This window comes from Microcebus murinus, chromosome 12 (genome assembly GCF_040939455.1).
Source record: "Microcebus murinus isolate Inina chromosome 12, M.murinus_Inina_mat1.0, whole genome shotgun sequence".
NCBI lineage: Eukaryota > Metazoa > Chordata > Mammalia > Primates > Cheirogaleidae > Microcebus > Microcebus murinus.
The window spans coordinates 91,763,843-91,776,709 of NC_134115.1; the positions used below are offsets into that span (position 1 = coordinate 91,763,843).

Sequence of the window (12,867 nt, forward strand, 5' to 3'; positions counted from 1 at the left end):
ACCCAGGCTCACCTTGCTGCCAAGCAGCTCATCTCCAGAACTGTCCCCTGGAACACGGCCGGCTCTCCACTGACTCCGCGCTGCTCCCGCCAGACCCTGTGCACCTGGCAGCCCCTCCCGTCAGACTCAGACCTGCCAAGTGTCTCGCAGGGGAGAATGCTGCCCCAGTCAAGACCCTGTGCCCCATGTCCCCGAGCCCATTTCACTACAGCCCTGGGGACCCTTCCCTGCCCAGGCTGTGGCCATTCTCCCGGTGGCTCTGGCCGGTGCCAGGCCTGCATGGCAGATGGCTCTTTATGAGGCCGACAGCAGTGACCCCTGCAGGCCAGGCCCCTCTCTGGCTGGCAGATGCCCCCGCTCTGGCACTCTGGGAAATAGTGCCAAGCGCCAACCACCCTGTGCCCCGCCCCACAGAAGGATACAGTTTCCAAACAGCGTCAGGACGATGAAGTAAAAAGAAGAGAACATGCCTTTGCTGACTCCCCCTTGCGATTCGATGCCATGGTACATCACCGCGTTCCAGTCCTCGCCCGTCAGGATCTGCGGGGAGAGAGCACAGTAGGGCTCGCCGAAGCTGCCGCCCCTCCAACACGGCCCCTGTGCACGCCCACCATGTCCGTGTACTCAGACACACGGGTGTTCAGGTGATGGTGCTTCCCAATGTCTAGACAACCCAGGTCTTCCAGAGAAACATCTAGAAGGACATAACTGCTGAGCTGGGTCTTAAAGGACGAATATGCTTGAGATTTTCAGCCAGAAACAGAACGAGACCTCCCAGCAGGAAAAGAAGGGTGAAGGCAAGGTGGAGAGTGTGGGGAGGTGACACAGAGCCGCCCCCGTCACTGTCCAGCACTGAGGGGACCAAGGCTCAGCACAGGGCGTGGCAGCCTCGTGGCCAAGAACTGGAAGATAAGACTCGGCCTTTGACCCTCCAGCCTCCTGCCACCCTGGGCCTGGCGGGTCCACCCTCACAGCCTGGCCAAACGCAATCCTTGCCCCATCAGCAAACCCAGGTCTCTCCTTTCTGCTTTTATTTTTAGAAAAGTACAAGAGAATGAAATCACAAATGGAAACTGTTAACATTCTGCACCATTTGCATTGGTCCTCCTGCCCTACAGGCAACCCCAACCATGGATCTCGGGCAGATACGGTCTTTTTTTTTCCATTTTCAGTTTGGTTTTCTTTTTTATGGATACGTAATATTTGTACATATTTATGGGGTACATGTGGTATTTTGGTACATGCTTACCATGTGTAATGATCAAATCGGGATATTTAGGATATCCATCACCTTGAATGTTTATCATTTCTTTGTGGTAGGAATACTGCAACTCTTCTAGTTCTTTTGAAATATACAATGTATTGTTGTTAGCTATAGACACCCTACTGTGCCATCAAACACTAGAACTTACTCCTTCTACCTGACTGTATGCTTGTACCCAGTAACAACCCTCTCTTCATCCCCTCCCTCTGCCACCCACACACCCCTCTCAGCCTCTGGTACCTGAAATTCTATCCTCTTTCTTTGTGAGATCCATATTTTTAGCTCCTACATATTAGTGACAACATGTGATATTTCTCTTTCTGTGCCTGGCTTATCTCACTTGACATAATGACCTCTAGTTCCATTGATGTTGCTGCGAATGACAGGATTTGCTTTTTATGGCTGAATAGTATTCCACTGTGTATGTACAACACACTTTCTTTGTGTATTCCTCTGCTGACGGACACCAAGGTTGATTCCATATCTTGGCTACTGTGAATAGTCCTGTGATAAACATGAGGATGCAAGTATCCCCTTTGATAGAATGATTTCCTTTCCTTTGCATAAATATCTAGTAGTGGGATGGCAGGATTGTACGGTAGTTCTAATTTTTGTTTTTTGAGGAACCTCCATATTGTCTTCCATGATGGTTGTGCTAATTTACGTTCCCACCAACAGGGTATAAGAGTTCCTTTTTCTCCACATCCTCACTGGCTTTTTTTGTTTGTTTTTTATCTTTTTGACAATAGCCATTCTAATTGGGGTGATATAATATCTCACTGTAGTTTTGATTTGCATTTCCCTGATGATTAGTGATGTTGAGTATTTCATTTGTATGTCTTCTTTTTTTTTTTTTTTTTTTTTTGAGACAGAGTCTCACTTTGTTGCCCAGGCTAGAGTGAGTGCCGTGGCGTCAGCCTGGCTCACAGCAACCTCAAATTCCTGGGCTCAGCAATCCTACTGCCTCAGCCTCCCGAGTAGCTGGGACTACAGGCATGCGCCACCATGCCCGGCTAATTTTTTATATATATTTTTTTAGTTGGTCAATTAATTTCTTTCTATTTTGGGTAGAGACGGGGTCTCGCTCAGGCTGGTTTTGAACTCCTGACCTTGAGCAATCCGCCCGCCTCGGCCTCCCAAAGTGCTAGGATTACAGGCATTAGCCACCGCGCCCGGCCTTGTATGTCTTCTTTTGAGCAATGTCTATTTAGGTCCTTTGCCCACTTTTTACTGGGATTATTTGATTTTTTGCTATTGAGTTGTTTGAGTTCCTTGTATATTCTGGATATTCGTCCATTGTAGGATGAAGGGACCCAAGTCTTTATAGTTCCATTAACACACCACACATACACATATCCACAAATGGAATATAGTATGTGTGCTAAGCACTTAACACAGGGCAGGAACCAGAGTATGTGTGTTATTCTTCAACTTGCTATCTCCATTCAATATTATATCTTTGAAGTGTATCCATGTTGATACACATTGAATCTACTTTATTCATGTAAACCATGCATAGTTTTCCTTTCATTTATCCATTTTCCTTCTGATAGGCACTTTTAGTGGTTTCCAGGTTTAAAAACTCTATTGTTGTACATTGATCATATGTTCAACAACACTGGTGAATTCTTTCATCATTTCTAATAGATTCTCTCAGATTTTCTATGTACAAAAGCACATCATTTGCAAATAATGACAATTTTTTTCTATTCCTTTCCAGTCTTTCTACCTCTTTTTCTTACATTGTTTCGACTGCCTGAATACTAGACATCCTTGTTTTTCTTCTAATACTTCTAGTATTTTACTGCTATCTATGATGTTTGCTATAGTCTCTTTTAAATAACACCTTTATTGAGATATAACGCACCCATTTAAAGTGTGTAATTCATATCCACAAATATATGTCACCATCACCACAATTTCAGAACATTTTCATCCCCTCACTAAGCTATCACCCACCCTTGCTACGAGTTTTTATGGATACTCTTCATCAGATTAAAAAAAAAGTTCTATCAATTCTTAGTATGATGCAATTCTTAGTATCATGAATGAAAGTTGACTTTTGTCAATGTTTCATCCCACTGCATCTGTTGACACAGTTACTTTTCTACTTCAACCTGTAGAGATCAGGAATTACTTTAGCAAATTCTTGTATTACTGGAATGAACACAATTTAGCTATGAGGTTCTTTTAGGTATTAATATATTTTTATTTATTTTATGTTTACATATATATAATTTTAGATTATTTGCATCTACTTCCCTGAGTAAACATTTAGAATGCTTGCAGTGCCAGACAATACTCAGGTGCTCAGGATGGTCAGTAGACAGACAAGACCCTGCCTCACAGAGCTCACACTCTGGTCTGCATTTTGCTTGTCTTACTTTGCTCTTGCATGGCTTTGGTGTCAAGGTTGTACTAGACTCATGAAATGATGTCTTCCCTTCCCTGAAACGATTTGAGTAAAAGAGTTATCTATTTCTTAAAGGCTTGGTAAAACTCACCTCAGGGCAGGAGGCCAAGAGACAGGAAGACAGTGTTGACTATAGATTCAGTTTCTTCAATGGCTATGAAATGTCTAGGGTTTTTATTTCTTCTTCAGCTAATTTATATTTTCCTATAAAAATGCATGTTCATCTAAGTTTTCAAATCCACTGGCAAAAGTTGAGATAATATTCTCTTGGAATTTTGAAAAATATCTCCTTTCTCCATATTTATGACTCCCTTTGGGGTTTTGTAGGGTTTTTTTTTTTGTTTTGCTTGGTCAGCCTTGCTATAAAATTATCTACTTCATTAGTCTTCTTAAGAATATGATTTTTATGGTTGTGCTATCTTGGTGTTTTAGTTATCTGTGTCATATATGTTTTCTCTTAATGTCACTGTTTTCTGCTTTCGATTTTTCTTTTACTTATTTTCTTTTTCTAGATTCTTAAAATGAGTAGTTAAGTGGTTTTAGTTTTTCCTTTTATTTTTGATAATTGAAGATTATAATTTTCCTCTATATACTGTTTCAGGTTCATCCTATAGTTTTAATATCCTTCAGTTCTCAGTATTTTGGAATGGCCATTGTGATTGCTCCACTAGCCTACCCAAGCCTTTAACTTATAAATATGGGACATTTTAAATGACTTCATTGACAGTATCTATTTATTTAAATGACACCAAGGATAGCAATTATTTAATATTTTGTAGGAATTTCCTGGATGATCTAACAAATGGTCAATTTTGGTGAATGTTCCACATGCCCCAAATAATGAATATTCTCTTCACCGTCTGTTGGGTACAGTTCTCTATGTGCCAACTGGCTCACGTTTACTGTGTTTGTGTATTTACTTCCTTTCTAATCTTTTGTCAGCTTCATCCTTCATTTTGACAGATATGTTCTATATCTCTTATAAGATGGTAAAGTTTTTCTTTCTCCTTTTAATTTGTTTTTGTTCAATATATTTTAAGGCCATGTTGTTAGGTCATGCGAGTTCATGACTGCAGTATGTTCTCAGTGGAGTCTTCCTTTTATCATTATGTAATAAGCCCCTTTATTCTTACTAATCTTTTTTTTAACCTTAATTCCTATTTTGGCTGATATTAATACATAAGCTTTCTTTTGGTCAATGTTCACTTAGTTCATCTTTTTGCATTCATTTCTTTTATTTTATTTTCTTTTTTGAGACAGAGTCTAGCTCTGTCCCCTAGGTTGGAGTGCCGTGGCACAATCATATGCTCACAGCAACCTCAAACTCCTGGGTTCAAGCGATCCTCCTGCCTCAGCCCTCTGAGTAGCTGGAACTGCAGGCATGCAGCACCATGCCCAGCTAATTTTTCTATTTTTTTGTGGAGACAGGTCTCGCTCTTGCCCAAGCTGGTCTCAAACTCCTGACCTCAAGCAATACTCCTGCCTCAGCCTTCCGAAGTGCTAGGATTACAGGCATGAGCCACCATGCCCAGCACCTTAATTATATAATATTTTAAACACTTAGAAAGGTACAATGAATAATTTAACAAAACTTCGTGCACCCACCATCTAGCTTAAAAAATAAAACATCAAAATGTGGCTGAATTTCCTTACCTAAAACTCCCTGATCCCATTCCTCTCACTCTCCCTATCTCCCAACACCTGTCCCAGGTAAGCAGTGTCCTAAATTTGGTGTTTATCATTCCCACGCAAGCTTTTATATTGCTACTGCATACTTATCATGAACAATATGTAATATTGTTTTGCACGATTCTCATCCTCATTTAAACAGTAGCATATACTACGTATTATTCTAAAACTTGCTTTTTTTGCTCAGTGTTAAGTTCGTGAGCTCGTCCTGCTGACACAGTTATGGGCTGGTCATTGTCCCTGCTGCACCAGGATGACATTTCTTATCCATCTCCCGATGATGCGCAGTCAGGTGACTTCCAGGTTTTTGTCATTACAAATAATGCTGCTATTATGGCCTCACACGTTTCTTTGTGCAGTTGGGCAAGAAACCTTCCAGAGCATATGCCTAGGACAGGAGCTGTTTGCGTACAGATTCCAGTGGTTGGGTATTATGAAATTATCTTCCAGAATGTTCTACCAATCCCCCAGCAGCATACGGGAGTCCTCATTTCTCCATGTCTTCTCTAAAATTTGACGTTTTTATATTCCGTAATCTCGGCTGATAGGTGGGAGGGGTGGTCTCGCTGGGGGTTGAATTTGCAGTTTCCCAGCTAGAGTGAGACTCATTCCCGTTCTGCAGTCCATTCATCAGCCCATTCCCCTCTCCTGTGAGCTGCTTGTTCACATCCTCTGCCTTTTCCTGCTACAGGGTCTTTCTGTTTTGATTTGTGGAACTTTTCGATACATTCTGAAAACGAACCCTTGCTTGGTTATTTACTAACTGGAAATGTCTTCTCCCAGTCCATGGTTTTTAGGGTTTTTTTTTTTACTTTTTTATGGTATTTTATTCTTATTCTTATTTTAAGATCATATTTGTCCATTGTTTCCTTTATGACCTATGCTTTTTCTGTCTTCTTTAAGAAGGCCTTCTCTGCTCTGAATTAATAACAAGATACTTGTGTGTGTTCTTCTAAAATTTTAAGTTTGCTTTTCACACCTGGGTGTTAATCCATCTTCACACCTGGCACAAGGTAGGAATCCAATTTCACATTTTCTATGTGCTATGTGGTTAAACAAATTGTCCCACAACATCTGCAGTGACAGCACTTGGGTTTTCTGTGAATATACAAATATTCTGTCTGTAAATGATGACATTTTTCTTTCCTCTTTGTCAATCCTGAGCATTTATATTTCATTTTTTCTTGTTCTCCTGCACTAAGACCACTGATTCTAGCATAATCTACTAAGAGTTTTTATTTGGAAGGAGTGTTAGATTTTACCATATGATTTTTTTTTTAGAAAAAAATTTCTTACAGACATTTGAAACACACACAAAGTACAGAGTATAGCGAGCCCTACGCACCCATCACCCAGGTTCAGCAACTAACAAAATCTGCCGGTCTCGCTGTGTCTCTTCTCCCACTCATGTGGCTGGCTGTGCTTTTGCTAGAGTTCAAAGTTTCTGCTGATCATACAGCGTTTTCCCACCTTAATCTGTTAATATGATAAATTACATTAATAGACTTTCTAATGTTAAATTATCTTGCATTTCTAGGAAAAATGCTGATTAACTATAATTTGATTAGGGATGACTCCTCTGGATATTTTTGCCTCTGTGTTTGTGACACAATCTTCCTGTATTTTTCTTTTCTCATATTGTCCTTGTTTAGTCTTCTCATAGCAAAGTTATTCTGGCCTCATAAAATAAGAGGGTGCTTTCCTTTTATAATCTTTGGAGTGTTCTACATATAACTGGAATAACTCCCTAAATAGTTAATAGAATTCACCTACAAACCTATCTGAACTTGGTGGCTTGGGTAGGAGAATATTAATTAGTTGGTTTCTGAAATGGTTCAGGCTTCCTATTTCTTTTTTGGCTTAATTTAATGTATTCTTTTCTTCTAAATCATCCACTTCGCTACATTCGTGTTTGCAGTGTTTTCGGCAGGGATCTTGGGGGTGGTCGTCTCTTCACGTCTGCATCTTGAAAGGTCTTCACAGCTCCCTGGGTTCAGAGTTCTCAGCTGGCGATGGCTGCACCGGTACTTCAAAGTCACTTTCCTATGACCTTCTGGTCTCTCTTGCTCGTGAGAAGTCATTCTTTCATAGGAAACCTGTTTTTCTGGGGTAGCTTTAGGACGTTCTCTTTGCCGCACTGTCTGTGTCTGTGATTACTCTGCTCCCCGAGTGGCCTTCTGAGGTGCACACCCCAGGACGCATCGGAAGGGCAGGCGCCGCCATCTTCCACGCCCGACATGGCCGGCTCCAGCCCACGGCGGGCTTCCTGTCCGTACCCGCGTCTCCCCAGCGCTGCCGTCCTGCTGTTTCTGATTGCGCCCAGTGCACAGTCCACCCTTCATTTGTTTGTTTGTTGTTGTTTTCTTTGAGACAGAGTCTCACTCTGTTGCCCCGGCTAGAGTGAGTGCCGTGGCGTCAGCCTGGCTCACAGCAACCTCAAACTCCTGGGCTCAAGCAATCCTCCTGCCTCAGCCTCCCTAGTAGCTGGGACTACATGCATGCACCACCATGCCCGGCTAACTTTTTCTATATATATTAGTTGGCCAATTCATTTCTTTGTATTTATAGTAGAGACGGGGTCTCGCTCTTGCTCAGGCTGGTTGCGAACTCCTACCTTGAATGATCCTCCCACCTCGGCCTCCCAGAGTTCTAGGATTACAGGCGTGAGCCACCACACCAGGCCCACCCTTCACTTTTTAAATTAAACAGCTGTATTTTTCATTTCTAGTTCCTCTAGTCAGTTGTTTTCCAAATTAACCTATTCTTTGCTCTTAGGCGCCTTCTTTTCATAAGTTTGTGTTTTACGTGGGTTCTCCCTTACTCCTCTGTGGATCTGAGTCACGTTTGGTTTAAAGTCATCCATATTTGTTCTGTCACCTCCTTTCTCTGGGCGTGATCCCACCTTCCAGCTGTGGCTGCTGCTGGTCCTCCCGCGGTGCCGCCCGCTGTAACATGCTGCAGTCTGCGCTCACGGGGCGCAGAGCGGAAGCTGCTCTCACCGCCCCACGCACCCCCTTCCCCACCCCCCTCTGAACCCCAGGCAGAGAGGCAGGGCCCCCCCCTCCCGCCCCCAGCCAGAGCCACCTGCGGGAATCCGGGCCTGGCCACCTGCCTGCTCCGAGCCACCCTCGTCCCAGGGTGAGGTGTGGCTGTCCCCAGCGCTCTGAGAGGCCAGGTGGTCTTTTACCATGGTATGTTCTGTCCTGCTTCTAGTCCACAGAGACCTTGGTTTTGCTTGGCTGGGTCCTTTTACTGTCCAGTATCATTATCTTATTGCAGTGATCAGAGCAGAGGGGTGAGAGCTCGCCTGATCGGAAGAACCCGCATTTTCTCCTTACTCTGACCTCTTCCTCCCTCCCCACGCTCAGGTCCCTCCTTGCAACAAACACAACCACACAGAGCTCTGGACGTCACCCGTGTCACCTCCCTGACTTGGATTCCCCGTGGCAGCCCCCGCTGGTGGAGCCTCCCGTCATACACGAGCACTCACGGCCCAGACTGTCCCCACGTTCTCACTGCTTGGCCTGGAACACGCCCCTCACGACGTCCCCGCCTGGCACACAAGACCCCACCGCGCAGCCCCAGCCTGGGACCCTTCCCGCCACCGAGCAGACCATGCTCTCGGGACAGGCCGTGGCCCCCTCCACGGGAGGCCCGGCTGGAAGACCGCCGTCCACGGAGGCCGGCGTGGATCCTGTCCCCTGTGGAGTGCTCAGACACGCGCGGCGGACCCAGTCTCGGAAGGCGCCGGCTTGTGCGCAGGCCAGAGCGCTCATGGCACCAGCTGGAGAAGGGAGAGCCGCAGCGGCCGACTGGAGTCCCCCACACTCAGGGAGCCAGAGGGGAGGGATGGTGCAGAGGGACTCGGGGTGCGGTCGGAGAGGAAGGAGAGAGAGGACAGCACAGGGCGCGCGAGGCCTGGCGTGACAGTGACCAGGAGAAGAGCCAATGGCCGCAGCCCAGCGAGAGACGGGTGACCGGGAACCGTGGGTGCAAACCGCCAGGGCCGAGCTGCTCTCTCAGCCGGTCACCTGGTTTGGTTCGAGCGTCTGCTGGGAAGACCCCTTCCCCCCAGAGAGCGTGACACCCACGGCCCTGTCCTCACACGTGCCGTGGCTCTGGCTGTGGCCAGCGGTGGGGCCGGGCGCCGAGCTGAGCCCCAGCCCGGAGCACACATGGCCTCCCAGGCCTCCCCGAGTGTCGCCACGTGCCGGACAAAGGCCTGCCATGGGCTCCGCAGCCTCAGATATGGGGGCCAAGGAGGGTTCCTGGGACAGAAACGCACGGCCCTGTCACAGCAGTGAGCCGCTCACTGGCGGTGGTTATGGTGCCACAGCCCGTGAAAGGCAGAGGAGCCTACCCAGGAACATCCTCGAAAGGGACCCCTGGGAGGGCAGAGGTCACGGGGCTGACGGGCTCGGTGGCAGAACATCGGCCCACGGCCTCAGCTCTCTAAGGAGCCGTCGGGGGGGAGTGTCCAGACACAAAAGAGAACTGGGGTGTCACTGGGGACTGAGGTCCTGGGGAGGAGTCTGGGGGGCTCTGTGGGGGCCAGGAGGTGAGCTGGTCTCTTAAAGCCCGGCTGGGCCCCCAGGAAATGACATCTGCCCCTTGGGAGGCAGCGCAGCAGAGCACCCAGCCCCCGGAGATCTGGGTCAGGGTCCGGGACCCAGAGACCCCCATGCGGGGACCTGCCTGTGCCTCTGGAAGGTTCCGTCCGAGGTGCTGCCCATCTGGGCCGTGCTGAGGAGCCAAGGAGGGACAGACGGGGAGGGACGGAAGGGGAGGGATGGACGGGGAACCTGCTTTCTGAGCACGTGGGGAGGGAGGCCATGCAGGGATTCTCACCTGGAACACGGTGAGGATGGCAGCCGGGAACGTGTCAAAGTTGGTCGTCGGGGTCTCGTCCTGAAAGTTGAACCTGAGGACAAGGAGAAGTCTTGGGAAAGAGCCCACCGGGAGCCGGGAGGGGCCAGCAGCCAACACGCCGGTTGCAGGCGGCCGAGGGCTGCTCACAGCCCCTTCCAGCACCTAGGGAGGGAAGGCCGGTGGAGGAGGCCTGGGCGCCACTGCCTGTTCTGAGCCTCCCAGCTGGGCTCGAGACTCGCACCCCCTCCGGGACCCACTTACTGCCCCCCAAACAGCTGCATCCCCAGCAGGGCGAAGACCACGATGAACAGGAAGAGCAGGAAGAGGAGGCTGATGATGGACTTCATGGAGTTGAGCAGGGATACCACCAGGTTCCTCAGAGAGTTCCAGTACCTACAGGGCCGGGCAGGGGGTGGTCTAAGCCCAGGACTGTGCCAACCCCAGCCAGGGCTCCCCAACCCCAGATGCCGGCTTCACCAACGTCCGGGCTCTGCAGTCACACCGGTGGCTTCCGTGACCTTCTACACCCTGAGGGCCCCACACCCAGGTGGGAAGCCAAAGCTGTTCTCTGGAGTTCCAGACCCACTGTCCCGACTGCACCCCTGGGCCCGCAGGGATGGCAGAGGGAGTGTGTCCAGGGCTGGCTCACCTGCTCTCTGGACAAGGAATCCCTCCCTCCCCTGGGACTGGCGGGGTCTAGGCCAGCCTACCTCAGCACAGGGTCCCCTCCCTACGCACAGGGTCACCTGCCTCCACACAGGGTCACATGCATCCACACAGGGTCCCCTCCTTCCACACAGGGTCCCCTCCTTCCACACAGGGTCTCCTGCCTCCACACAGGGTCCCCTCCCTCCACACAGGGTCCCCTGCCTCCACACAGGGTCCCCTGCCTCCACACAGGGTCCCATGCCTCCACACAGGGTCCCCTCCTTCCCCACAGGGTCCCCTCCTTCCCCACAGGGTCCCCTCCCTCCCCACAGGGCTCCCTCCTTCCCCACAGGGTCACCTGCCTCCGCACAGGGTCACCTGCCTCCGCACAGAGTCCCCTGCCTCAGCACAGGGTCCACTCCTTCCACACAGGGTCCCCTGCCTCTGCACAGGGTCCACTCCTTCCACACAGGGTCCCCTGCCTCTGCACAGGGTCCCCTGCCTCCACACAGGGTCAACTCCTTCCACACAGGATCCCCTGCCTCCACACAGGGTCCCCTGCCTCCACACGGGGTCACCTGTCTCAGCACGGGGTCCCCTGTCTCAGCACGGGGTCCCCTGCCTCTGCACAAGGTCCCCTGCCTCTTACAAGAAACCAGAGCCCAAGATGCCAGGCCCCAAGGCCAGGCAGAGGCAAGCCTGCGGTCACTTCCCGGAGCCCCTCTCACCGGCAAGTCATAGGGAAGCAGCGTGGGCCTAGGGACCCACTGCAGGAAGCACTCAGAGAGCGTCTGTGGACGCCGCTGGGCTGACTCCAGCCCGGCCTCCTCTGCATTAGCACCTTCATATCCTCAAACAGTCCTGGGCTGGGACTGTAAATGGACTGGAAGAGACTTTGGAGTGCCCTGGGGAGACCAGCGGGCTTCCAGGAGGCTGTCTCCGTCCCTGGACGGGAGGCCCACGGGCCCTGCCCCACTCAGTTCTGCTCCTCGGGCCCCAGGGCCGCTGGGCCCCAGTGTGGTCCGGCTGCCTGTGGAACGGCAGCCCCACAAACACAGGGCGTGGTGAGCCCACTGCGGCCCTTGCTACTGCTCTTCCCTCTTCCCACCCAGCTCCGCGGCCCCGGCCCGCTCCCGCCAACGGCCCCATGTCGCGTCCGAGCTCAGTCTCTTTGCAGGCGAACGAGCAACTCTCGCCCAGCCAGAGTTCAAGTGGGACGTGACCAAAGACAGGGTCTTGTCGCTGCCACTGTCACAGGGCAGGGCAAGTGCCAGTCTTGCTCGGGCGCCGGGCCAGGGCCAGGCTCCTGCCCTCCCCGGGGCTGCAGGGAAGGGCACGGCACTTCCAATTCTCTCCTGACTATACAGCAAAGTCACCTCTGAAGGCCGGGAGGACGGGACTGGGAGTCTCCAGAGGAGAAAGGAGCCACACGGGATGGGAGCTGGCAGCGCCGGGGCCAGGTGGGAGGGCGGGCGTGGCCCCAGGCTGTGGCACGGCGGCGGCGTGTGCCTGGTGGGTGCCACTTTGCAGCCATCCTTGGTACTGAGACCAGCAGAAGCCACAGGAGGAGCTGCAGGCACCAGGAACCCCTGGAAATACCCTGTGTCGGCCAAGCCCGTGCCCCACCCTGGTGCAGTGGGTGACGTACTTCGTGACCTTGAAGATCCTCAGCAGGCGCAGCGCCCGCAGCACGCTGATCCCAAAGGAGGCTCCTGGCTTGATGGCCGCCCAGACCACCTCGAAGATGCTCCCCACGATGACCTGCAACAGATGTGTCACGCAGGGCCACGCCCACATCACCTGCACGCTCACCTGTGCCAGCGCACCTGCCCGCCACGCCTCCCACCCGAGACCAAGCCGGATGAGGCGCGGCCTCATGCTGAGCGCCCGGAACCCTCGGGGGGCAGTGGAGTCCCACCGGCCCGGGGACCTGCCTCCTGTCTGCCCACCCAGACACCAGGGAGACAGACACGGGCTGAGGGTG

General features: G+C 50.5%; 1 protein-coding gene across 5 annotated transcripts in view; it reads right to left on the minus strand.

Moving 5' to 3' along the window:
• The window catches only part of CACNA1B (calcium voltage-gated channel subunit alpha1 B), a 189,272-nt gene that overhangs the window by 107,253 nt on the left and 69,152 nt on the right, over nt 1-12,867 (minus strand). For all 5 annotated transcript variants that reach the window (XM_076009162.1, XM_076009160.1, XM_076009161.1 and 2 more), the window contains exons 13-16: nt 12,532-12,644; nt 10,497-10,628; nt 10,215-10,287; nt 423-540 (exon numbers count right to left, since the gene is read on the minus strand). In XM_076009162.1, the coding sequence (XP_075865277.1) occupies nt 423-540; nt 10,215-10,287; nt 10,497-10,628; nt 12,532-12,644 (436 nt within the window). The remainder of the gene's footprint in view (nt 1-422; nt 541-10,214; nt 10,288-10,496; nt 10,629-12,531; nt 12,645-12,867) is intronic.